Raw genomic sequence first — 27,168 nt, 5'->3', positions numbered from 1 at the left:
GAGATCATGACCTGAGCTGAAGTCAGATGCTTAACAGACTGAGCCACCCCGGCGCCCCTGAATTGCGGTCTTCCTAACCCCATAGATGCCAACTTAGGCACTATGGGATGTGCAGCCTCAGCATGCCGTCCGGATACACAAAGGTAACAGACATACTGGGAGTATCTTGCCCAGCCAAGGGTTAATTACTTCTCAAAGCACACCGGAATTGTTCTCTTATTGAATAGGATGGTTAATGAATATATGACATTCATTGGCTTCCACTGAAGCAGGAAGTATCTGAAATGAATATGTAAGAGATTCCATATTGCAAATTCTCAGCTGAGGTGATAGCTCATTTTTATAGTCCATGGACAGCATTCAGTAAGCTCCCAGCTTTTATGTAGTCTATTTGAATATACTGTATCCTTTGCTCCATTAACCTAGTCTTATCTTGCTCTTTATTCTTCAATCTGACATCAAAAATATTCCTGAAATTATGCATCACGAGGGGAGTATCTTTCCTAGTTATTGAATTCAAATGCATTTTCTTTCACGTGCTCTGCTTCGCTAGCTAATAGCATTTCTATAGCTAAAAGACAAACCCAAACCATGGTTAATGGTGGGAAAGAAATACATTACTGAATGCATCAGGCCCAAGAGACATGGGAGCAAGTGAGTCAGTACAGTTAAATTCACTTCTGCTTTAATCGGTCCTCCCTCTAAATTAACTGATAATATAGAGGACCACATACCATCAAATAGATGGCTGAATCCTAGATAAACATACTGCCTTCAGGGATAGATCTGAAGAGAGTTGTGTTTCATAGTTAATCCCACTTCATAACTATGTCTCTTTGGTATAGGAGGTGTCTCCTGGGGGTCTGTGGCCAGGTTGGGCACAAGGAGCCTCCTGGCCCCGTGCCTGGTGTGGCCAGCCAGCTATACTGATATCAATTAATGTCAAATCATCTAGTCTCCTGGACCAGAGCTGTTCTCTAAAATAGCTCATTTGCTCTTCCTCAGCCACTGAGAACAGCTGGCTTATCAACCCCGTCCATTACGTTTCCTGGAGCATTCAGAACATTTCCTCCTTCAGGAGGACCGAAGCTAAACACGGAGGGTAAGACAGGTCGGATGTGCTCTTAGTCTCTGCCCTGCCACACTGGCTCAGATTCACCGTTCTGAAGTTTGCACCAGGGGATATTTTGTAGGAGGGAACCTATGATGAGGCATACTCAGAAAGTCTAAGGAGAGCTCTTTGCTTCTTGAAATCTGTGCTGCGCCCCTGCTCAGACTATCCCCAGTGCAAAAAGTAGCTCATCCTCTTACTGGTTCTAAAACAAAGGCTTCATGGGCTCGGGGTGCTGATTAGTGCCAAGGGTCTGGGTCTAGACTTATCCCAGGATTGTAAGATTTTCATTCAGTGCAGTTAAATTTTAAGTAGTATTCTAAGTAACCAAGAGGGACACCATAGATTCTGTCAAACTGCATTTCTGTGCCCGAGACAGATCCAGAGATCTGTTCAGATCTTGCACCTTTTCTAGCTCAGCCACCCACAAAAGCAGGAAGCACATCACCAGAACGGCTTGGCAGGCAGACTGACCAGCCCTCCTCTGTGCATGTCTGTGTGTGGGGAATGCAGGCCTCTGTACAGGGTTCCATTTGGAAAAGACTCTAATGGTCTGATAGCATTTCCCTACACTGATACCAAAACCACTGTTGTAGGCTTGCCAAAGGAAAGCTCTTGGTTAATAATTTTAATAAAAATTATAATCGGCGGGCGCCTGGGTGGCTCAGTCAGTTGGGCGTCCAACTTCAGCTCAGGTCATGAGCTCACGGTTCGTGGGTTTGAGCCCCGCGTCGGGCTCTGTGCTGACATCTCAGAGCCTGGAGCCTGCTTCAGATGCTGTGTCTCCCTCTCTCTCTCTGCCCCTTCCCCACTCACACTCTGTCTCTGTCTCAAAAATAAACGTTAAAAAAAATTTAAAAAATTGTAATTAGCAATTTCTAACATGCAGAGTAGTACAGAGAAAAAAAATCCACATACCCAAAATCCAACTAAAGTTAACATTTTGGCAGAGTTGCTTCAATTCTTTTTTAAAGAAATACAAGCTCACTGAAAGGCGTGTTCTCCAAGAATGCCACTCCCTTCCCTCTTCCTCCCCAGGGCAATTGCTTTCCAGAAAATGGCGTGGGTGCTTGTGCACCAGCACCTTTTGATGTTTGGGTATCTCAGTGTCTTCGTGCATTGTTCCTCCCTGTGTGTGTGTGTGTGTGTTGAGGTGGGAGTAGGGGGAGGGCTTCAGGCCCAAGTTCAGGTCAGGCCCAAACAGGGTTTCAGCCCCCAAAACCCAGTCCCCTATGCTTATTTGACTGTGAGACTGTTCATGGTCCTAGCTCCCCTTTCTTGTCCTCTACTGTCGCATTCATGCTAGTAAGTGTAGGGAGGGGATATGGCTTTGAATCTGCAGTACATCTAGGAGGTACGTACCCACCTCTTGGAAGAAGGGCAAGTTACTTGGTAAATACTGGCCTTTAGTTTTAGGGAATTTTGTTAAGCTTAATAGTTGGGTTCCTGCTAAGTAGCTGCTGACTGGACCTTTAATAAAAAAAAATGGACCACAGCCCCTTGACATATGCCCCATGACCGTTTCAGCTGAACTGGTTTTGTGAGGCAATGTGAGGGATCCCTTCACTCCCCGTGCATTCAGGTACCTGATGGTGTCTGGTGAAGGCTGGCATCCCTGAAGATGCAGACGCAGTCTGCATTTTCATGCGGGGGCAGGGACAGGTGTTCTCTTTTATGCCCCTTGGTCAGCACTTCAGTCTATTTTGGCTGGAGTGATACACTGAACTGCCTTGCCAAGGACAGACTACACTGATTCCTCTTCCTGGGTTGTAACTTAATAGCTCAAAGCCTTCATTTTATACATATCATTTTCCTAAATAACATGCTAGACTAGGACAAAGGCTGCTTCAAATCCACAGACTCTTCCACATAATGAGGACATCACTCCAGAATGTTCTTTTTGTGTGGGGGAAGGTAAACGTTCGGCTGTTGTGCTTCCAGTTAATTTTTCATTAGTTTAAAAAATAGCACTTAAAAAATTTTTGATTTTTTTTTTTTTATTTAATTTTATGTTTTTACTTTACATCCAAGTTAGCATATAGTGCACCAATGATTTCAGGAGTAGATTCCTTAATGCCCTTTACCCATTTAGCCCATCCCCCCCTCCCATAACCCTCCAGTAACCCTCTGTTCTCCGTATTTAAGAGTCTCTTATGTTTTGTCCCCCTCCATTTTTATATTATTTTTGCTTCCCTTTCCTTGTGTTCATCTGTTCTGTCTTAAAGTCCTCATGTGAGTGAAGTCATATGACATTTGTCTTTCTCTAATTTCACTTAGCATAATACCCTCTAGTTCCATCCACGTAGTTGCAGATAGCAAGATTTCATTCTTTTTGATTGCCGACTAATACTCCGTTTTTATATATACATGTATATGTATACACATACGTATATACACCACATATGTATATACACCACATCCTCTTTATCCATTCATTCATCGATGGACATTTGGGCTCTTTCCATACTTTGGCTATTGTCGATAGTGCTGCTATAAACATTGGGGGGGCATGTGTCCCCTCGAAACAGCACACCTGTATCCCGTGGATAAATGCCTAGTAGTGCAATTGCTGGGTCGTAGGGTAGTTCTATTCTTAGTTTTTTGAGGAACCTCCATCCTGTTTTCCAGAGTGGCTGCCCTAGTTTGCCTTCCCACCAGCAGTGCAAAAGAGTTCCCCTTTCTCCGCATTACTCACCAACATCTCTTGTTGCCTGAGTTGTTAATGTTCGCCATTCTGACAGGTGTCAGGTGGTATCTCATTGTGGTTTTGATTTGTATTTCCCTGATGATGAGTGATGTGGAGCATCTTTTCATGCATCTGTTAGCCATCTGGATGTCTTTTTTGAAGAAGTGTCTATTCATGTCTTTTGCTCATTTCTTCACTGGATTGTTTGGTGTTTGGGTGTTGAGTTTGAAAAGTTCTTTATAGATTTTGTATATTAACCCTTTATCTGATATGTCGTTTGCAAATATCTTCTCCCATTCTGTCGGCTGCCTTTTAGTTTTGCCGATTGTTTCCTTCATGGTGCAGAAGCTTTTTATTTTCATGAGGTCCCAGTAGTTCATTTTTGCTTTTGTTTCCCTTGCCTCTGGAGACGTGTTGAGTAAGAAGTTGCTGCAGCCAAGGTCAAACAGGTTTTTGCCTGCTTTCTCCTCGAGGATTTTGATGGCTTCCTGTCTTACATTTAGGTCTTTCATCCATTTTATTTTTTGCATGTCGCTGTCCAGTTTACTCAGCACCACTTGTTGAAGAGACTATCTTTATTCCATTGGCTATTCTTTCCTGCTTTGTCAAAGATTAGTTGGCCATACGTCTGTGGGCCCATTTTTGGGTTCTCTATTCTGTTCCATTGATCTGAGTGTCTGTTTTTGTGCCAGTACCATACCGTCTTGATGATTACAGCTTTGTAATACAGCTTGAAGTCTGGGATTGTGATGTCTCCATCTTTGGTTTTCTTTTTCAGGATTGCTTTGGCTATTTGGGGCTTTTCTGGTTCCATACAAACTTTAGAATGGTTTGTTCTAGCTCTGTGAAGAATGCTGGTGTTATTTTGATAGAGATTGCATTGAATATGTAGATTGCTTTGCGTAGTACTGACATTTTGACAATATTTGTTTTTCCTATCCAGGAGCATGGGAAATTTTTCCATTTTTTTGTGTCTTCTTCAATTTCTTTCATAAGCTTTCTGTAGTTTTCAGTTTATAGAATTTTCACCTCTTTGCTTAGATTTATTCCTAGGTATTTTATTTCTAATGTTTGTTTTTGAGAGAGAGAGAACATGAGAGGGGGAGGGTCAGAGAGAGAGGAAGACACAGAATCTGAAGCAGGCTCTGAGCTCTCAGCACAGAGCCCAACCTGGGGCTCGAACCCACAAACTCTGACATCATGACCTGAGCCAAAGTCGGATGCTGAGCCCCCCAGGCACTCCCCAAAAATAGCACCTCTTAATCTGGGGTTTTACCTTACCAGCTTACTCTGCCAGGATTAGTGTCATAACACGCTTTCCATGTGAAAAATGCAAACAGGAAGTGGTGAGTAGAACAGCTGTACGTTGTGGAATGCAGTCGTCGTCTGCCTTCCTGCGATTGATTTAATGACCTGAGAAAAGCCATCGGATTTCCGTTTTGTTTTTATGTGGTAGGGGAGGGGCCGTGAAGAGAAAGGAAAAGAAATCAAAACCATTTATCATGAACTTACTTGTTTTAGGCAGAAAAAGTTGTTCTTGGTTTCTGTTTTATGGGACCAAGTACCCCCCCTCTGCACAATATTACAAAGGTGTTCGTCGTGTAACCTCACTCCCATGTAAGGCCTTCTGTGCCCCCTTTTATGAATGCGCATGTGACATGGCTGGTGATAAGGGCCCTCCTTATTTCCCCTGTGATTGGCTTTTAGACATTCCCTTGACAGAAACATCAGGTACTTCTCTAGAAGGCTTCTTTAAAATGGGGACATTCAGTTTCCACTCGCCCAGCTGAAGAGTGTCCATTACTCAGCATCCTGGTTAGAGGATTTCCAAGCTTTCCCCTGTCTTACCTTTGTGTATAGGGAACAGAAATGCTGACTCAAAACAAAAGGAGAAGGCAGAAAGGAAAGCAAACCCTCTAACACATTCCAAACAAACAAACAAAAGGATTTAACCTGTGCCCCCATGAGGTTAGGGGTTAATGTCCCCAGGTGCCAGCCTTACTCCTGTTGAGAGAATCCGAGAACAAGAGCTTGTCACCAAGACCTAAGAATGCTCCTAAAGTCAGTATTTCATTTACTACTTAATTTGGAAGACACGTCTTAGGCCAGACGCTTGTCAGAGAAATCTCTAATAACCTGCTTGTGAAAGGGGCATACGCACCCTAAGCTTCCCCTCCGGGGTCCCCTCGCTCAGAAAGGACACTGATTGTCCTTCCCACACAGCAGACATAAAGCTTTGAATTTCTCCCTTCCTGACAGGCCTGAGGCCAGAGTCCTCCTCTGGGTAACTTAACAGAAATTGACGAACTGCAACTAGAGGCTCTCCCTCTGAATTTATTTTGATGTTACCTTTACAGAAAATTGTTCTGATCTCGTCCGTTCATTTTATTTCATTCACTTTAAAATAATTAGTGCTCTTCCAAAAGTCCGAGGCTTCAAAACGTGCACTGATAACAGGATAAAAATCGGGATTTGGTTGGCTTTGATTTTCACTCCCCTCTGATTCCATGCTGTGTGTTTACCTTCCATAGGTAACAGCGACCAGTCGGGATCCCAGGAGAAGCTGCTTGTCGACAGCCAGGGCCTGAGTGGATGCTCTCCACGAGACTCCGGGTGCTACGAGAGCAGCGAGAACCTAGAAAATGGTAATGTCCACACGGATAACTATGAGTGCGCCTTAATATCTTTAAAAAAATTTTTTTTTAATGTTTTTAGATTTATTTTTGAGATAGAGACAGAGCATGAGCAGGGGAGGGGCAGAGAGAGAGGGAGGCACAGAATCTGAAGCAGGCTCTGAGCTGTCAGCACAGAGCCCGACGCAGGGCTCGAACTCACACACTGTGAGATCATGACCTGAGCTGAAGTCCGATGCCCCACCGACTGAGCCACCCAGGCACCCCTAGTACACCTTAATATCTTAATATGCCAGCCCTTTGGATCATTTCTGGACAGCTATGCTTCGGCATAGGACTACCTTTTCTCTGCAGCCTGAGCCATACTTTGGGGGATACTGGCACTTAAGATTCTTAAAAGACTGAACCTCTCCCTCGAGACCAGGCAACTGATGTTCTCGAGAAAGGAGTATAGTGGTCTCCTTCTTCCATCCCACTTAGCACATAAGTGGAGAGTTGAAGACACTTGTGTGTCAGCTTCCCATGGCCCTGAAGCTCTTAGCGCCTCAGCCCCGGTGTGGATCGGGAAAGAGCCATGCGGTTTGGGGTGAGGAGTTCTGGGGGTTACAGCATTTTTTAGCCAAAGACTTGACTTCATGCATCTGAGCCCCCTCACCCCTGAACTAGTAAATGAGTTTCTCTTTGTTCTAAGAGTTAAAGTAATATTAATACCTAGTATTTATGAAACACAGACTATGAACTTGGTAGTGGGCTGGGTCCTTAGGTTTGCAATTACTAATCATCACTCAAACCCGGGACTGCCTATTATTTTTTTAATGTTTATTTTTGAGAGAAAGACAGCACAAGCAAGGGGGGGGGTGCAGAGAGAGATGGAGACCTAGAATCTGAAGCAGGCTCTGAGCGGTCAGCGCAGAGCCTAACGTGGGGCTTGAATTCACGAACTTGAGATCATGAGCTGAAGTCGGACATTTAACCGACTGATCCACCCAGGCGCCCCTGCAATGCGTAGTTTATAGATGAAGACTTTAAAGCTTGGAGAGATTAAATGATAGCTGAAATCCTTGTTCTTTTCTCACCTGGTACCACTCTGGCTATTATGAGGGTCTGTCGATGGTAGGCAGTATTTTAGACCTAATTTTCCAATCCTATAAGCATTTTTAAGCCCATACTCCATTACAGTCATTATACATCAGCCCGTGGTATCTGGGCTTCATTGAACTCTAAGCCAGAAAGGATTCAGTTTGCATTTGTTATAGTAACTACCTTCAAAAACAGTGGATTGGATTAAAATAGACGCCCCCATTTTCAAACCAGGAGAAAGGCAACACACATGGTGGGAAACTTGGCTTATTTATTCTGAGGAGCGGTAATATCCCAGTGTTTGGGACGGTCACGTATCTGTCCCTTATTTCAGTGTAAGGATGTTGAGGAGCCCTTGCAGGACCAGCATGCAAAGCCAAGGCGTGAGCATTGGGTTCCTTCAGCATTGTTGTTTTCGCTCCCCGCAGTGTTTCTTATCTAGACAGCCTGAGCAGGGGTGGCCCTCAGGATCTGGAATCTGCCCAGTGAAGCGGGCCAACTTGTGGGTCACAGGTGTGGTCACTCCTTTGATGAAAAGCTAGATTCTGGCAGGGGTTTATCAAAGATCACAGTACGAAAACATCTCAATTCGTACTAAAAGTGAAAAGACTGACTTTATCCCAACAGTCTTTGCTTCGTTTCTGTGGAAGCTAGATCTCTGAATACAGGATGCAGAATTAAATCTTAAAATATTACATTTTTGTTTACATTTAAAAAAAAATCTCAAAACTTCAGGCCAGCTAGATATCACCCAGCTGCCCACATCTAATATGGTGCTTCCTTCTCTCTGAGAGCATGACTAGGGCTCAGTGTTCTGTCTCCCAACTTCACGTCCTTGGGCCAGGCCCACCCATGGTCTATTTACTGGAAGCTACTAGAGAATATGTGTGTTTCTTTCACTTCATTGGAGTACTGAGTGCCATATCCACCGCAAATGACAAACTCAGTTTGAATCCGTGGTTTACTTATAATGTATCCATCATAATTATATGCTCATAGATGATGTTCGGTAGATAGGTTTTGGAACAACAAGATTGGCCATAAATTTCGCTTTGAAAAGCAGCATAACAGTATGTGACCAAGGTGTAAAATTGGCAGAAGTCCATAACTCAAACTAAAACGATGTTTTCAAAATAGAGGTGACTTCTTTTTCTATCTTTCCTGCTTGTCCACTTAAGGACACAGTATTCACCTCCCCCCACCCCTTTTTTTCTTTTTTTTCAAATCTTAAACCAAGCCGCACCATTCTGTTCTAGTTCTCACGAAGAAAATATTTTCATTGAGTGCAGAGATAAATGCATAAGCGCTGGTCCATGGAGGTCTGCGGGTCTCACTGTGTCCAAGCCCCCTCCACACTTCCGCATCCATCTTTTATGGATGAAGCTGCATTAAAAAGGATACTCCTGTATTGAAAATTCCCGATTTCAAAAGTCCGATTTTCTGAGAAAGGGTGATTCTGTTAGCAGTCACCTCTTCGTCTCTACCGTCCCCTCCTCCTGACTGTCGTGCGAGGCAAATAAATTGCATCCAAAATACCTACAGCTGTAAACCCTAAATTGCGTGTCTCCTACGCCCTTTTGTTTTTGCAGTAAAAACCAGCATTTGAGCATGGGGAGCTATTAGGTCCCTAAGGAAAACAATTTACCAGGTAGACCATCCAGAAGGGTCACAAAAGCAGCGGCATCATAAACGCCTCCACTGCATGGCCGGAGTGCAGAGCAATTACCGAGGGAGACGGTGATCTGAAGGCCACATGTCTTGTTTGTTTCCTCCCTGTCCTAACAGAGAAGCAATCAGTAGGAAATTTCAGAAAGCTTACTTGTCTCTCACAGGAGTCATAAGTGGAATGGGGTCAGGTGCCCTCCATTTTACAATGGGTGGCTCTTGATTTCCTGTCGTGGCCCCCAAACTCCCATTAGAGCAAGATTAGAGACAGTAGTAAAGGATGCCCTAAATTTCTGTTGAACACATGAACCCCATTGTGAAAAATGCCCAGGGTTGATGGGTTTTAGCTGCCACTGGAATCCCATCAAGTAGCCCACAGTTTAAAATATTGAGCACCTACTGAAGCAAAGCTTTTTAAACTGCAGGTTGCAATTCATTAGTGGGGTGGAAAATCGGTGTAGAGGGTCGTAAACAGCAGTTTTGTAAAACAGAATAGAAAATACCAGGGTGCGTTCCAAAGGTAAGATTGATATTGTTACTTGTAATCTTGGTTCAGCGTGTAGGTCTCTGCGTGTGCATGTGTCTGTGTGCACTGGATAAACGTGAAGTGTGTTTCTTACTGTAGATTATAGTTTAAAAAACAGTCTGAGAGCCACTATGGGCTCCAAAACCAGGACGAGAGTGGGGGGAGCAAGCAGGCAGGGTGCAGACTTCAAGGAGGTACTCAAACTCTCAGGTACTCGGCTGCACCTGCCTGACCCCGAGAGCAGTCACCGCCAAGTGTGCCCCTAGGCACACAGGTCACCTCCCCCTAATCCCATTTCTAGTGATCATTTTGGAGACCTCAAAATCTGACCCATGAACTCTGCCAAAGTGTTTTATCAGTGTGGGAAGATAATGGTTCTCCCTCAACCCCTGGACTGAAAACCCACCTGGCAGACTTCCTGGGAAGACGGCAGAGTCGGAGGAGCCTGAGCTCACCTTGTCCCATGGACACAGCTAGGTAACAGCCACATCTGTGCATCCTCCCCAGAAAACAACCCAAAGATTTGGCAAAACAGACCTCCCAGTCCGTTGTAGAGAGAAGGACATATCAAAAAAGTAGGAGGGGTGAAGACGTGGTTGGAACCGAACTCCTGGTGAGACTGACCACAAACAGGAGAGACACAAGCACTGGAGAAGGGAGAACAGACGGCACACCAGGCACCCTAGACATGGGGAATCTGCAGCGGGAAGAGGAGTCTCCACCATCTGGCTTCGAAAAACAACAGGGCTTAACTTTGAGTTTTTAATAACCAGCTGGGCTTAACTCCAGGCACTTTTTTTTTTAATACTTATTTTTAAGAGACAGAGAGTGAGTGGGGGAGGGGCAGAGAAAGAGGGAGACAACAGAATCGAAAGCAGGCTCTGAGCTGACGGCACAGAGCCCGACACGGGGCTTGAACTCACTGACTGCAAGATCATGACCTGAGCCAAAGTCCGACGCTCAACCGACTGAGCCACCCAGTTGCCCCAATTCCAGGTACTTTAAAAATCAGTGGCTCAGCTCCAGGAAAGCCGAAGATGATACGAAATAGTCCCCTTAAGGAGCCAGCACAACAAGCAGCCCTGCCAAGATATGGCAGAGAAGCAGCAGTTTGAAAAGCACCTGGCGTAGATGTGCAGGAGATTTATTTACTAATCTCAGAATGGGTACTGGAGAGGCAGGGGTCTTTAGGAGACTTCTCCAAGAATTGGTGCTATTGCCCCCATCCCCACCATGTAGATCCCTGGACCACCTGCAGGAAACAGGGGGGACACTCTCCACCTCCCTTGCTAACACCATGCACCCATGTCCTCGCCCCGTTCACACCACCTCAGCTGGCACAACTCCTTCCAAAGCAGCTCTCGCCAGGTCGCATCCTATAAGCAGCCCTGGCAGGGACTGCTGCCTCTTCAAAGTGACTCCCACCCTATAGAGAGGGGAAAATAACCACATGCCCTGGCAGCCAAACTTTGTCACTGGCAGTGTGGAGTGAGTGCTCTGCCGATCAGGGCACCTGCAGCCCTGGCATCTGGCCTGACTCCAGCCCCGCCCACCAACAAAAGCTTCTCGGGACAACACCCTGCACTTGAGTGTGACGGCACCCCTTGCAAATAGGCTGAGGGCAGGCATCCAGTCTGACTGCCAACACCACCCAACTGTGAGCCCATGACCACCCAGACCTCTTAGCACAGGGACCAGACCCAGCCCACAACAGGCAAAGTGGACCAACTGAAGATAAATGAAGCCCAGTACAACAGTAGGGCACACGCAGCACACACAGGAGATACCCCTGAAGCTCCTGGTTGTGATAAGCAGGGGACATTGGGCTACAGAGTACCACAGGACCTCTTCTTCGTAAGGCCACTACTTTCAAAATCAGGAGATGTAAATAAATGACTTTCCTAATATTTAGAAACAAATGCAGAGTTAGACAAAATGAGACAGAAGAGTATGTCCCAAGTGAAAGAGCAGGACAAAACCACAGCCAAAGAGCCAAATGAAACAGATAAGCAATATGCCTGATGGAGAATTCAAAGTAATGGTTAAAAAGATACATACTGAATTTGAGAAGAGTGGAGGATCTCAGGGAGACCTTCAGCAAAGATAATATAAAAAAGAACTAATCGGAGACGAACTCAATAATTGAAATTAAAAATACACTAGAGGAAATCAGATTAGAGAAGGCAGAAGAATGGATCAGTGAGCTGGAAGACAGAGGATAGGAAAGCAACCAGGCTGAACATCAGAAAGAAAAAATGAGAACAGGTTAAGGGAACTCAGTGACATAATCAGGTAGAATAGCTGAAAACTTCCCTACTCTGGACAAGGACGCAGACATCCACATCCAGGAGGCAGAAAAAGCCCCCCGTAAAATCAGTCCAAGGAGGCCCACACCAAGACAGAGTAATTGGCAAAAAGTGGTGACAAAGAATTTTTAAAGCAGCAAGAGAGAACAGTTACATACAAGCAAATCCCCATAAGGGTGTGTATCAGCTAATATTTCAGCACAAACATTGCAGGCTAGAAGGAAGTGGCATGATATACTCAAAGTGCTGAAAGAAAAACAAAACAAAACAAAAAACCTGCAACCAAGAATACTCTACCCAGCAAGGCTATTATTCAGAATAGAAGGAGAGATAGTTTCCCAGATAAAGGTTAAAGGAATTCATCACCATTAAACTAGCCTTACAAAAAAACATTGAAGAGAATTTTTTGAGTGGAAATGAAACACCATAATCAAGAGTACGAAAATTATGAAAGGAAAAAATTTCACAGGTAAATACAAACATAAAAGTTCAATCACTAAAATACCAGTAAGGAGGTAGTAAGATCAGTTATATCTATAAAAAATCAGTCAAGGGATTCACAAAATAAGCAGTAAAGTATGACATCATACATAAAATATGAGAGTGTGGTAGGCAGGGGGAGTAAAAATTCAGTGCCTTTAGAATGGTTTCAAACTTAAGGGACCATCAACTTAATATGGACTGCTATATGCATGGGAAGTTATTTATCAAACTAATGGTAACCACAAATCAAAGACCTGTAATAGATATGTAAAAATAAAGAGAAAGGAATCCAGGCATATCACTAGAGAAAGCTATCAAACCACAAAAGAAGACAGCAAGCCAAGAAAGGAAACACAGAGAAGAACTAAAACAACTGTAAAACAAGTAAAATGTCAATAAGTACATACTTATCAATTATTACTTTGAATGTTAACGGACTAAATGCTCCAAATCTGTTAGATGCTGGCTACAAGAGACTCACTTCAGGCCTAAAGACCCACACAGAGTGAAAGTGAAGGGGTGGAAAAACATTTACCATACAAATGGAAGTGAAAAGAAAACTGGGGTAGCAGTATTTATATTGGACCAAACACACTTTAGAACAACCAGTGTAACAAGACAATGAAGAACACTACATAATGATAAAGGGAACAATTCAGTAAGAGGATACAACAATTGTAAATATTTATGCACCCAACATGAAAGCACCTAAATGTATAAAGCAATATTAACAAATATAAAGGAAGAAATTGGCAGTAATACAATAATAGTAGGGAACCTGAACACTCACATCAATGGACAGGTCATCCAGTTGAAAATCAGCAAGGAAACAGACTTTGAATGACCCATTGGATCAGATGAACCTAATAGATATATTCAGAACATTCCATCTAAAAACGATATAAAATTCAAGTGCACATGCAATGTTCTCCAGAACAGATCACATGTTAGGCCACAGAACAAGTCTCAACAAATTCAAAAAGACCGAAATGACAACAGGCATCTTTTCCAGCCACAAAGGTATGAAACTAGAAATCAACCACAAGAAAAAAATCTGATAAGAGCACAAATACATGGAGGTTCAATAACATGCTATTAAACAATGAATGGGTCAGCCAAGACATCACAGACAAAATCAACAAATACAGGGAGACCAATGAAAATGAAAACGCAACGATCCAAAGTCTTTGGGATGCAGCAAAAGCTGTTCTAAGAGGGGAGTTTACAGCAATAGAAGCCTACCTCAAGAAGCACGAAAAATCTCAAACAACCTAACCTTATGTCTAAAGGAGCTAGAAAAGAAAAAAGCCCAAACCCAGTAGAGGAAGGAAATAATAAAGATTAGAGCAGAAATAGATGAAATAGAGACTAAAAAAATGGAACAGGTGAAATCAGGAGCTGGTTCTTTGAAAAAAATCAACAAAATTGATAAACCTTTAGCCAGATTCCTCAAAAAGAGAGAAAGGATTCAAATCAAATGAAGGAGAAATAACAACTGACACCACAGAAATAAAAAGGCTAAGAGAATATTACGAAAAATTATATGCCAACAAATTGGACAACCTAGAAGAAATGGGTAAATTCCTAGAAATCTAGCCTTCCAAGACTATATCAGGAAGAAAAGGAAAATTTGAACAGACCACTGACTAGCAATGAAATTGGAAGGCAATTTTGCTCACCACTATAACATCAACAATGCCACTAGCAAGGACACTGAATCAGTAAAAAACAAACAAGACAGCAGCAGCAACAACAAGAGCCCAGGACCAGATGGCTTCACAGGTGAATTCTACCAAACATTTAAAGAAGAGTTAAGACCTATTCTTCTCAAACTATTCCAAAGAGCAGAAGAGGAAGAAAGCTTCCAAATTCATTCTACAAGGGCATTACCATGATACCAAAGCCAGATGATAACATTACTGAAAAAGAAAACTACAGGCCAATATCTGATGAACATGGATGCAAAAATCCCTAATACAATATTAGCAAACTGAATCTAACAATACATTAAAAAAATCATTCACCACAATCAAGTGGGATGTACTCCAGGGATAAAAGGGTGGTTCAGTATTTGCAAATCATTGTGATATGTTAACAAAAGAAAGGATAAAAACCATATGATCATCTCAATAGATGCAAAAAAAAAAAAGCATTTGACAGAGTATTCATGGCAAAAACTCTCAACAAAGTAGATTTAGAGAGAACATACCTCAACAAAAGACCATATACGAATAACCTACAGGTAACAACATACTCCATGGTGAAAAATGGACAGCTTTTCCTCTAAGATCAGGAACAAAACAAAGATGTCCATTCTTCGCCACTTTTATTCATCACTTTTATTCCTAGCCACAACAATCAGACAAGAAATAAAAGGCATCTGAAGTGGAAAGGAAGAATCAAACTTTAATTATTTGCAGATGACATGATACTATATATAGAAAACCCTAAAGACACCACCCAAATCCTAGAGCTGATAAATGAATGCAGTAAAGTTGCAGGATACAAAATCAATAAACAGAAATCCGTTGCATTTCTATATGCTAATAATGAAATTGCAGAAAGAGAATAACAACCAAAAATAATAAAATACTTAGGAATAAACTTGACCAAGGAGGTGAAAGATCTGGACGCCAAAAACTGTAACATGCTAACGAAAGAAATTGAAGAGGACAGAAACAAAAATGCTCATGGATTCAAAGAACCAGTATTGTTAAAATGCCCATACTACCCAAGTGGTCTAGAGAGTTAATGCAATCCCTATCAAAATACCAACCACATTTTTCACAGAAAATGGAATAATCCTAAGATTTGTATGGGACTACAAAATACCCTGAATAGGCAAAGCAATATAGGAAAAGAACAACAAAGCTGGAGGTATCACTGTCATAGATTTCAGATACACTACAAAGCTGTAGTAATCAAAACATTATGGCACAAAATAGACCCATTGATTAATGGAACAGAATAGAAAGCCAGAAGTAAACCCACACTTTTATGGTCAATTAATCTACAAAGGAAGCAAGAATATATAATGGGGAAAAGACTGTCTCTTCAACAAATGGTGTTGGGAAAACTGGACAGCTGTGTGCAAAAGAATGAAACTAGACCACGTTCTTATACATATACAAAAATAACATGAGGCCTGAAACTATAAAATTCCTCAAAGAAAGCACAGACAGTAAGTTCTCTGCCAGTGGCCGTAGAAATATTTTTCTAGATAGGTCTCCTGAGGCAAGGCAAACAAAAGCAAAATTAAACTATTAAGACTATACCAAAATAAAATTCTTTTACACAATAAGGGAAACCATCAACAAAAGGCAGAATGGTAGAAGATATTTGCAGATGATATATCCAATTAGGGGTTAAAATCCAAACTATAGAAACGCCAAACTTCACTCAACACCAAAAAAATAATGGGCAGAGAGCCCCTAAATAGACATTTTCTAAAAAGACATCCGGTTGGCCAGCAGACACATGAAAAGATGCTCAACACCACTAATCAGGAAAATACAAGTCAAAATCACGAGATCCCAATTTACACCTGTCAGAATGGCTACGATCAAAAAGACAAGAAATAACAAGTGCTGGCAAGGATGGGGAGAAGAAGGAAGCTGCATACTGTTGGTGGGAATAGAGACGGGTACAGTCACTGTGGGAAACAGTATGGAGGTTTCTCAAAAAATTAAAAATAGAATTAGCATAGGATCCAGTAATTTCACCACTGGGTATTTACCCAAGAAAGTGAAAACGCTCATTTGAAAAGATACACATACTCCTGTTTATTGCAGCATTATTTACAATAGCCAAGATAAGGAAGCGACCCATGTCCACTGATAGATGGATAAAGAAGATGTGGTATGTATGCACAACGCAATATTACTCAGCCATAAAAAAGAAAAAAATCTTGCCACTTGCACATCACGAATGGATCGAGAGTGTATGATGCCAGTGAAATAAATCAGAGAAAAGACAAATACCGTATGATTTCACTCATATGTGGAATTTAAGAAACAAAACGAACAAAGGGACAGATCCAGAGGACAGCAGGGAGGTGGGTGGGGGGTAAAATAGATAAAGGGGATTAAGAACACACTTGATGAGCCCTGAGAAATATATGCAATCAGTAAATCATTGTATACCTGAAACTACTAGAACACTGTGTGTTCACTGTGCCTGCACTGCTCAGCTGGAGTGCTGGAGCACAGTGACTCCCGAGTTCCAACAAACGCCTACGTCCTCCTGTGGTTCCTGAAGGTTTTTCTCTCCTGTTAATAACCTTTCCACATCCAGACATTTTCAACATTTTCAGGAAATTAATTCTCCGAACTGCTTTGGATGGTAAGGATTTCACAGATAACATCGGCAGACTTAATGCTTAAAAGAATCGGATGTTACCTGCCAGTGTAGACACTGGCAAACTTCACTCCAGGTGAATTCGGGGATCTTTCCAACAGAAGTAGAATGTGTGGAAGTGTAATTTACACATATAGTTTATATTAACAGTTAGAGGGAAGGAAAGCCTTATTTCTAAAATTTATACTAAAACTTTTTTTTTTTTTTGGTTTCGGGTTTTGTTTTGTTTTTTAAGAGAGTGTGTGTGTGCAAGTGAGCAAGGGAGGGGGAGAGGGAGAGAGAGAATCCCAAGCAGGCTCCATGATCAGCACAGAGCCCAATATGGCACTCGATCCCATGACCCTGGGATCATGACCTCAGCGGAAATCAAGAGTTGGACGATAACTGACTGAGCCACCCAGGCACCCCATATACTAAAACAGTTTTAAGAATTTTTCAGTTTTAACTGATTTTTACACTTCATGTTTAGCAGGATAGGCTTTCTGAAGAAGTATTTCCCTTTTCAATTTTATCTGTGATATTCAGCATATTCAGGAGTAACACTGAGCTAACAGTCTCCATGTAACAACGAAATAATGACTTCTAGTGCTTAGCATGTTGCTAACACACAGGTGGATGGGGTCAAAGCCCTCACATTATGCATAAGGTGCCATTTGACCCTGCCTCTGTTTTGCCAACTGCAAAATACTTCCCCTGTTGATTTGTGTCTGATTTAAAAGGATGGGACCATTGTAAGTCTTATTGAGACGGCTCCTGTTCTTATCCATCAGTCTTAGTGCTGGAGTTCTGCCTGACATCATCCATTTACTATTATCAGTTTGCAGTTAGAAAACTGAAATCCTGGAAGGAATCTGGTTTTCACTGCTGATAATGGCCAAACCAGTAGTAATCGTCACAGTGTGCTGGCCTTTTCTTGTCCCTTTTCCCTCACTTGTACAGCATGCACACGGAGGCTTTATCAGAGAATGTGTTTCTTGTACCCACCTGAATCCATCCACCCCCTGATTTCTCCTTGCTGCTTTATTTTTTATTTAAAAAAATTTTTTTAATGTTTATTTATTTTTGAGACAGAGAGAGACAGAGCATGAACGGGGGAGGGTCAGAGAGAGAGGGAGACACAGAATCTAAAACAGGCTCCAGGCTCTGAGCTGCCAGCACAGAGCCCGACATGGGGCTCAAATTCAAGGACTGAAAGATCATGACCTGAGCCGATGTCTTAACCGACTGAGCCACCCAGGCGCCCCTCTCCTTGCTGCTTTCTTATTGAAAGGCTGAGACTGCTTAAGCGGGAGAGGTCAAAATTCTAAATTAAAATATTTTATTAGAAACGTCTATTGAAACAACAGACTGGGAAGAAAGCTTTTTGTTAGAACATAGTCGTCTTTTGACGATTACAGCCAGCCATTTCTTTGTCCCTTCCAAATGTGACATGGGTTTAAAATTTTTATCTTTTTCTGTCAGCCTGAAATACTAGGATCATCTGGGTATTCCTCTCAGGCATCTCAGCCCAGTGTCAAAGCACACATCAAACACAGTATTAACCAAAATATAGCAAAGGACACCTAATTGGGGCGGGGCAGGGCGGGAGGGGTGGTGTTAAAAGTACTGATGAAAACGATTTAGCACAGGGCCTGACCACAGATAGTAAATTCTCAGTGAAGCTCATCAAGCAATACTAGCAGTTGATATCAATTAACAGTTGTCAAATTAGATGATGTCTGACTGATTGTTAAATTATAAGCCTGGCAACTGATTTTAATCAGGGCTGTTGCTTCCATTTGAAATTAGAACTGTATCAGTGTTTTACAGATCATTGCAAGCAAAATACTCACACAAGCTTCTTTACTTATTTTTTTTTAAGCTTCTTTGCTTATTTGTGCCAAGTTTGGTTGACTGTTCACACACAGGATACTGGATACATAGTTCGCGCACGTGAACAAACCAGAGGGGAGTGCTTAGGGGAAAGTGCACTTTGAGAATTCCCTGGTCACCAGTGAACCTTAGGGGGCACCATTTATAGAATTCAGTCTAGCTGCCCTTTGCAACCCTGGCCTTAGGAAGCTGTCCTCCCGAAACAGAAATCCCATCCTGTGGTTTCTAAGTGGGGTACAATCAACCTTCTTTTACACTGACCGCAGCTAGGAACAAACATGAGGCCTAGATTGATTTTACTGTCTGACACAGCCTATTTTTTTCCCTCCTAACATTTAGTTTCGGTCTCCACGAGTCCATTAATAAGTCTAAAACTTCTTTCTAAAAATAAAAATGGGGCCATAATAACCCTATATCACCCAAAGTCCTAAGTGGTGATCTCATATCCTTAGTATAATTCAACAGGGAGACAGGACATGGGGATTTCAGTTATGTCAGCACAACTTCACCCGAGTTTGACTGGTTTGTTTTTTTAAAACGATTGTAAAATATTCCCCTGTCTCACAGGCAAGACTCGGAAGACCGGCCTTCTCTCTGTCAAGTCGTCAGTGGAGTCCAGCTTTAAGTCCTTCAACAGGAATCAGCTGGGCAACTACCCAACCCTGCCTTTAACAAAGTCCGGGGATGCGCTGAAGCCCGGGGAGGAAGGCAGGCTGGGCAGCAGTCTCGCCCCTCACACCTCCAAGTGCTGTGACCAGCCATGTGTGACTGGTCTGAACAAAAACCGAAGAAGCCTGCCCGTTTCCATCTGTCGGAGCTGTGAGACCCTGGAGGGCCCCCAGCCCGTGGAAACTTGGCCCAGATCCCATTCCCTGGACGACCTTCAAGGAGAGCCTGCTGCTGAGAAGGATGTGCCCGGCGAGGTGACAGAACCCTCCCCTCAGATTGTACCACAAGTGCCACAAAAGACAACCCCCTCCATCACAAAGGTTCAAAGCCCCAAACGAGATCCTGCTGTTGACAATGCACTGCTACTGACCCAAAGCAAGAGATTTTCTGAACCTCAGAAGACAGCTAAGAAACTAGATGGTTCCATAGCGGCCTCCTCCCGTGGCACATCACCTCCTCCGTGTTTGCCCAAAAACTATGATGCTCAGCCTTCTGGAGTTAAACACGGTTTAACAAGGACACCTCTCGAGGGTCACAGGAAAGGACTCGAGTCTGAAGGAACGCATCATCCCGCGGGCACCAAAGAAGGCCTAGATGCCGAGCAGAGGGGCCCCGAGGCAAGAACGCAGGCCAGACATCCCTCCCAGCCTCCACCTGTTCCCGCCAAGAAAAGCCGAGAACGCCTGGCCAACGGACTCCACCCCGGCCCTCCCGGTCCCGACGCACCAAGCCTGCCCGCTAAAAAAGGCAGCCCCAGTGACTGTCACTCACCTCAGGCTCCTAGGCCTCCCTCGGCACAGGAGCCCGGCAGCCCACCCAGCTCGAGGCCGCCGCCCTGGCTCTCAGAGCTCCCGGAGAGCGCCAGCCTCCAGGAGCATGGCGTGAAGCTGGGCCCAGCTCTGACCAGAAAGACCTCCTGCGCCCGGGGAGTGGACCTGGAAACACTCACTGAGAACAAGTTGCGAGCTGAAGGCATCGATCTCACTGAGGAGCCGTACTCTGATAAGGTACCCGAGGCCTCACGGGCCTCTGCTGTTTTAAGTCAGGCAGCCAGGTAAGAGGAGCACCACAGCTGCCCCTGACGCCGGCCTGGTGGCAGGGGCCGTGCTCGCCGCGGGGGTGCATGGGCCCGAGCGGGGCCCCTCTGCTGCCAGGCGCCAGGCGATGCGCCGAACGGGAGCCGACGCAAATACGGCCTTGGACCTTTCTTCTGTCTTCCCTTCCCTCCTTTTGCTTGGTTTCGATTTTTGGCGGCTAGATTTTTGCAGGAACAACTATCGAGGAATACTAGAACTGGTTCCAGAAAGGGCTGCTTTAGCGGACAGACCTGAAGTGCAGTCTCTGGGTCTTACTGAACATGTATCTTTTTAGACGTGAACACGTACCCACTTCATTTCCTATCTGTAAAATGAGATTCATAATAACCTGTGTAACTACCTTTTCTACAGGGACTATTAGGAGCAAATAAATGTGAGCACACTGAAAATTGTAGAACCCTTTTCAGATGTAATTATATTGTACAGTTATCTGTATAGTTAACAGAGGAGGAATGATTATATGAAATATCCTGCTGTACCAAAAGCACTGAGAAAACTCATTTAAACTCCTTTCATTGAAAGCACGTTGCTTATTTGGGAAAAAAAAAAAAAAGAAGAAAGAAAGAGTAGATCTACCAATACCAAAACAATTTTGGAGACCAATGATGATAGATATAGCTGTACATTTTTCCTAGAAATGCATATTTTGTTATAGTATATCCCTGGGAGGCCTTGTTATAAACTTCTTTTCACCACAAATGCCTTACAGTATGATCTTACTCCTCCTCCTCGATATTTAGTGAATAAAAATCCCTTAGAACGGAAAGGAGTGAGAATTTGAGTCTACAGTACACGCCTAGGGATTGGCGGTATAAAATAGACGGGCCGCAAACGTGAGACTACCTGCCGTAGGGCACAAGTCTGCCCGTTTCCCCTGTCATTTAGGAAATAGTGCATGTGGTGCAAAATGATCCAGTACAGTGAGGTGAGGTCACTGGTCCAACTGATACAAGACGATTATGTTCTTAGGTTTCAAAACCTTTTCCTCAGAGCTCATCAGTACCCGAAAGATCAAGATGTAAACATGTTCTAACACCCATCATGATTCTCAATCTATGCACTTCAAGTGAACACTTTTGGTGACACATCCCAGTAGCCGTAGGTGTCTTAGCCTACCTTGTCTTGTGTTTGCTGCTGTCGAAGAAGAAATTTGTTGCCACCCGTGACGCCACATTTCTGCTCTCCCTCACAGCACGGCCGCTGTGGGATTCCCGAAGCCCTGGTGCAGCGATATGCAGAGGACCTGGATCAGCCCGAGAGGGAAGTTGCCACCAACATGGACCAGATCCGCGTGAAGCTGCTTCGGAAGCAGCACCGCATGGCGGTGAGCAGCCGGCACCCGGGGTCTCCCCTCGCTCAACTTTGGAAGTCCACGGAGTTAGGGCGCTTCGGGATGCGCGTGCTGGCCGCCACGGAGTAGCCCAGGGTTCCCTCCAGCTATCAAAAGGAGACACCTGGAGGGAAAGCAATATTCAGCCTGTAAAGTTTTCAAAATACAGTTTTGGAAAGGAAAAAAATTGGCCATAATCCCAGAACTATGAAAGTTTTTTTTTTTTAGGTCTTTAAATTTATATCTATTTCTAACTATCTATTTGTATCTATTTCTATTTTGAGATAGAGAGCAAGTGAGAGAGAGAGAGAGAGAGAGAGAGAGAGAGAGAGAGAGCGCGAGCGAGCGCTCACCCTTGCAAATAGGGGAGGGGCGGACAGAAAGGGAGAGAGATGATCCCGAGCCGAGTGCAGAGTCCGATGTGGGGCTTGATCCCACGAACCGTGAGATCGTGACCTGAGCTGAAATCAGACGCTTAACTGACTGAGCTGCCTAGCACCCCTGAAAAAGTTTTTAAAGGTCTGTCTAGCTATTTCTCTGCACATACAATAGTAAATGTGTAGTTCTGAAACCTGATGTTCAGTTCTCAGATCATGAATCTGTTACTAAACATTCTTTTATATTATCAATATAGTTCTAGTAGGTAAATGTGCCCTCATTTAGCCAATCCCAAATGGTTGCAACAATTAAATTTTCCCCAACTTATTAAATAACTTAGCAAACAACAGCCTTAATATATAAGTCTTTGTAGACTCTCAAGGTCAATTTGAGTATATATTCCTTCAAGAGCATTTGCTTGTAGAAGCCTGCACAAAATCTCAAGAATTTGCACATTTGTCAGAAAACTACCTTCCTAAAAGATGTAGCACTTGGTCTTCCCAGAAGTCAATTGTAAATGTCCATTTCCCTGCCCTAGCCAACACTTGGTATTATTGCATTTTATGTTTTTTAGAACTACACTAATGATATATCTAATTTTCTGGTTAACGTAGATTCAAAATACCATGGAACATCTGTTTTATAAAATCTCTACCTGGGCGCCTGTGTGGCTCAGTCAGTTCCCTATCTGACCCATAATTTTGGCTCAGATCATGATCCCAGGGTTGTGGGATTGAGCCCCACATCAGGCTCTGCACTGAGCATGGAGCCTGCTTGAGATTCTCTCCCTCCCTCTGGCCCTCTCCCCTGCTCATGCACTCTTAAAAACACAAAACAAAACAAAACTCTACACACTGAGTATCTTACTTGTCACACTACCGCACAGGCCTGCCTCTTTATTCACCTAGAGATTTCACTGAAGAGCTCATCACCAGAAGACAAAATAGCAGGGTATAGAAATGCTTACAAATCGGAGACTTGGACGTTAGGTTAATTAGGGTTAGATCTAATTCCAAATACTTTGTAGAACCTCAAACACTTCTTTGAAGACAGATCTCACCTTCGAGAAGCTGAGAAAGAATTCTTGATGCTACTCTTGGGTCTTCGACACCTCACAGCAGGATCACTTTGCAATAATCTAGCAGTGCAGTATTTCAGTAGTGTTCCTTTTAGGTATATAAGAGCCCTCCAGTAGCCTGTGTCAAGTCTTTATAAAATTGCTTTCTTTCTTTATCCAGATCCCAAGTGGTGGACTCACAGAAATCTGTAGAAAGCCCCTCTCTCCCGGATGTGTCTCGTCTGTGTCAGATTGGCTGGTTTCCATCGGTCTGCCCATGTATACCAGCGCCCTCACTGAAGCCGGGTTCAGCACATTGGGCCAAGTGCCTTCTCTGTCCCACACTTGCCTTCAGGAGGCCGGCATCACAGAGGAGAGACACATAAGCAAGCTTGTGTCTGCAGCCAGACTCTTCAAACTGCCACCAGGCCCCGAGGCCATGTAGCCAGGCCCATCATGGAGCTCCCCGGACAAGAGCCACCCTTTCACTGTGCTTAGGATGCTAATGCAATCCCTCCTCCTTGGGACCTGCAGACCAGATCCAGAAGAAAGGCCCAGTGTAAGGCCGACCGGAGCACGAAACCTCGGCACAGGACTGATGACCCTCTCTTCTCCAGAAGAGCCCCCCTCGAGGAAACTGGTGTGGTTCTCTTTGACTCCCCCAAAGAAAAGACAAGCACTAACTTTTATTTTCAGAACACAAAAGAACCAGGATGCCAGCTCGCCGCCCATGCTGTGCCTCCAATCTGTCTTGGTGTGCTGGCAGAGGGAGGGGGCAGCCGCTGTCGTTTCTGAGAATGCCCTTGCCTTGCTGTCTGTCACCCTGCGGGATGCCTGAGGGCAGGCGGGTATTGGCCAGGCCAAAGTAACAGACCCAGGAGTTACTGTACGCCATTGACTATGCTTGTTTATTCAAAAGTAAGAAAATCTGGCTGCATTAGGAAAAAAAAAAAAGTCCTATTCTCCTTTCAGTAAACAAGAGACATTTTAATAATTGCTTTCTAGCAATCAGCTTTTATTTGCCTTAATATAAGCTTTTAAGCAGTTATCTGGTGTTCACCACCCTGTAACCATAGTTCCAGATCTTCAGCCTAGACTGCCATCTAACATACCAGAGATGTTTTCAGCAAAAAAAAAAAAAAAAGAAAAAAGAAAAAAAAGAAAAGAAAAAAAAGAAAAAAAAAAAGGGCTTTTCTAATTGCCTCACTCTAACATGGCTTAATTTGTAGGGGTGTTTGTCAGGCACAAACTTCATGTTGGCTTTCAGTTTTTAAACTAACCACAAATCCAGTAAAAAGCTATCTGAAACTCACAGATCAGGTGTGTATGTGAGCGTGCATGCATGTGTGTCCGTGTGTGAGCGCGTGTGTATAGAAACTACCTTCATTTTAAATCAGTTTTGTTTTGTTTACGATGTTGGTCACCATGCTGCAGTATTGACTTTGACTCCCGACCACGACCATTCCAGAATTCACTCATCAGCTAACAGGTCACCTTTGCAAAGCCACCGTAAGGTTGAATATTTCAGAAAGATGCTTTTAAAAGGGAAGTAGTTTATAAGAGATTTTTAAGGTTTTTTTTTTCTACTTTTATAATTAAGGTACTGTTTTCCTCCCTTTATTGAGATCATTCTTTTAATTCAAATAATAGTTCATTCTGGAGCCAGACAAAGCACGTTAGCCATGTATTAAGTATTTGCCATTTTCAGTTGTTTTCCTACTGATTAGAGCATTTACCGTTCTCTTTTAGTTTGGTGTCTGACTTTTCTAGCACACAGAAATTTAGGCAACTAATTTAAGGTTTCCGTCGCTTACTAAATGAATTTCCTCCACATTCTTAGTCATGAGAACTATTCTAAGCATTGAATGTGATCATTGACAACAAACACTTTGAAGACAAAGCCTTGATCAAAAGCTCTTAAACATTTCATCTCCTCGTTAAAACGATTCCCCCGGGGGGGGGGGGGGGGTAACTTCACTCATTACAAAGCCATCTTCAGCATTTGCTCTATGTACTTGGATCCGTGTTTCTGAGGAAAAGGATGTTCTCAGGTTATATATTTTTTTCGCGCTTTGGTATACATTTAAAAAAAATACGTTTCTTCAATAGTATTCACCTTCTACAAGACGCCATGTGAAAAAGTTGTGGAAATGCAGAATAAAAAGCTAAAAGCTGCCAACTTTCTACCGAGATCTGAAAAACAGCCCATTTTTGCCATCTCGGGTTGTGCACACAGCCCACGTGGAATGTGACGATACCGTCGAACTGTAGCGCTTGTGCTGTGGTGGAGACAGGTGCAGGGACACGGAGCCTCGGCATGACATTCTGAGATCCTGCTCATAGTGTAAGCCGACCACACACAAGTCACACAACAGATAACAGAGGAGGAGGGGTCATCTGTGAATTTCCCAGTGTTAGTTCATTTTCAGTGTCAGATTTTCATTTAAGTAAAAGTGGCACCAGAAAAGGGAATGTTCTGGAGTTCTTGAAAATGCCAAACCCTATTTTTGTCATTCTTCTTTGGAAATCATTGCCTTTGCGTAGAAAAATCAAATTCAGGGACCATGAATGATTTTCAGTGGGAAGATCTTCCTAACCTGAGGGGTCTGAGATTTTTACTTTATCGTGCTTTTAAAAAAAAAAAATTTTTTTTTTTGTTATTGTTAGTATTTGTTTGGTCTTTTGCTTTAAACTTTTAATTTGATCCTAGAAAAGCCTGAATGTTTGTGTGTGACATTTGACTAAGGTGGTTTAGGGACCGCGTGTCAGAAGACAGGTAGGTAGGTGTTAGGCGCCAGCAATATCCGGTTTTAATCAATTGCACTTGGTACAGAATGTTGAGGAAGGGTTTAAAGTGTCGTCTTTGGAAAGCACAAAAGAAACCTGGAAAGGCAGTTTGGCTCAGGTAGCTACACATCCGCTGTGTGTAATTTTTACTGTAAAGCTGTCTAGAAGGAAATGCGGCCAGCCCCAACCACTATTTACATTCCCAGATAACCAGGAATCAGATACATTTTCATGGCCTTCTGTTAGCAGCCCTTTTCTCTGTCCTGATCCCCGGTGTGGGGGAAATTGGAAATTACTAGTCTATTGCAAACCAGTTCCTGACATAGCAAAATTTGCTTTCATAACTGCAGCAAAAGAAATCAGTTCACCAAGTCAATGCTGCATTGTGTGTACTGTATTATTTTCAGAAAATATAGTAGTCTGAGTCCAAGTTACCTTGATTTTAAATTGATAGAGAAATGCAAGAAACTGTCAAGCAAGTTATATAACAACTAACAACATTGCACTTTCTGTATATGAAATCAATATTTAAATAACTTATTTTTCTCCATTGCTGTTCTTAAACATTGTAAGTAGCTGTAATATACCAGTACCGATATGTCCTTGCGATTGCTTCAGCCCAGGAAAGCTGTGTATTGTTTTAAAAATTGTAAAAACTATTGTGATGATTCATTTAGCAAAGAGAAAGGTGGACAGAAGGGTTTTCCTATGTATCAAACTTGTCTATAATTATGTCATCTTATGTACCTAGGAAAAATAAATAAATTTCGTCAGTTGACTATGCCTCTCTTGTTGTTCCTTGGGTATTTCAAAGATGAACGGAGTAGAAATGAAAGGTAATTTACAAATGTGTGGTGTAAGAATGAACTCTATTGTAAAAACAATTGTATACAATTCTGCCACATCACAAAACTCACACACACTCATTCTCTTTGCAATATGCTAACGTACTGCCTCTCCCAAATATTGCATAATCAAATCCCAGAACCACAGCATCTTAGACCAGAAAGAATTTTTAAGGCATCGACAGTCTAAGCCCATCATTTTCAAATGAAGAGTGAGTCCACGTAGGTGGTTGACTCATCCAATATCACACAGCTAAGTGGTAACAGAACCCAAATCTTTCATTGAG

The 27,168-nt window shown here is 43.1% G+C and overlaps 1 protein-coding gene across 18 annotated transcripts in view; it reads left to right on the top strand.

Annotated features, from left to right (window-relative positions):
* The window catches only part of LOC106965852 (sterile alpha motif domain-containing protein 5), a 949,459-nt gene extending 922,642 nt beyond the window's left edge, over positions 1-26,817 (top strand). For all 18 annotated transcript variants that reach the window (XM_053223339.1, XM_027056666.2, XM_053223344.1 and 15 more), the window contains 4 exons: positions 6,329-6,442; positions 19,286-20,394; positions 21,677-21,808; positions 23,431-26,817. In XM_053223339.1, the coding sequence (XP_053079314.1) occupies positions 6,329-6,442; positions 19,286-20,394; positions 21,677-21,808; positions 23,431-23,694 (1,619 nt within the window). In that variant the 3' untranslated portion in view covers positions 23,695-26,817. The remainder of the gene's footprint in view (positions 1-6,328; positions 6,443-19,285; positions 20,395-21,676; positions 21,809-23,430) is intronic.
* Positions 26,818-27,168: the final 351 nt, after the last annotated feature.

This window comes from Acinonyx jubatus, chromosome B2, assembly GCF_027475565.1.
Source record: "Acinonyx jubatus isolate Ajub_Pintada_27869175 chromosome B2, VMU_Ajub_asm_v1.0, whole genome shotgun sequence".
NCBI classification, from domain to species: Eukaryota; Metazoa; Chordata; class Mammalia; order Carnivora; family Felidae; genus Acinonyx; species Acinonyx jubatus.
This window is presented reverse-complemented; position numbering and strand designations above follow the sequence as displayed.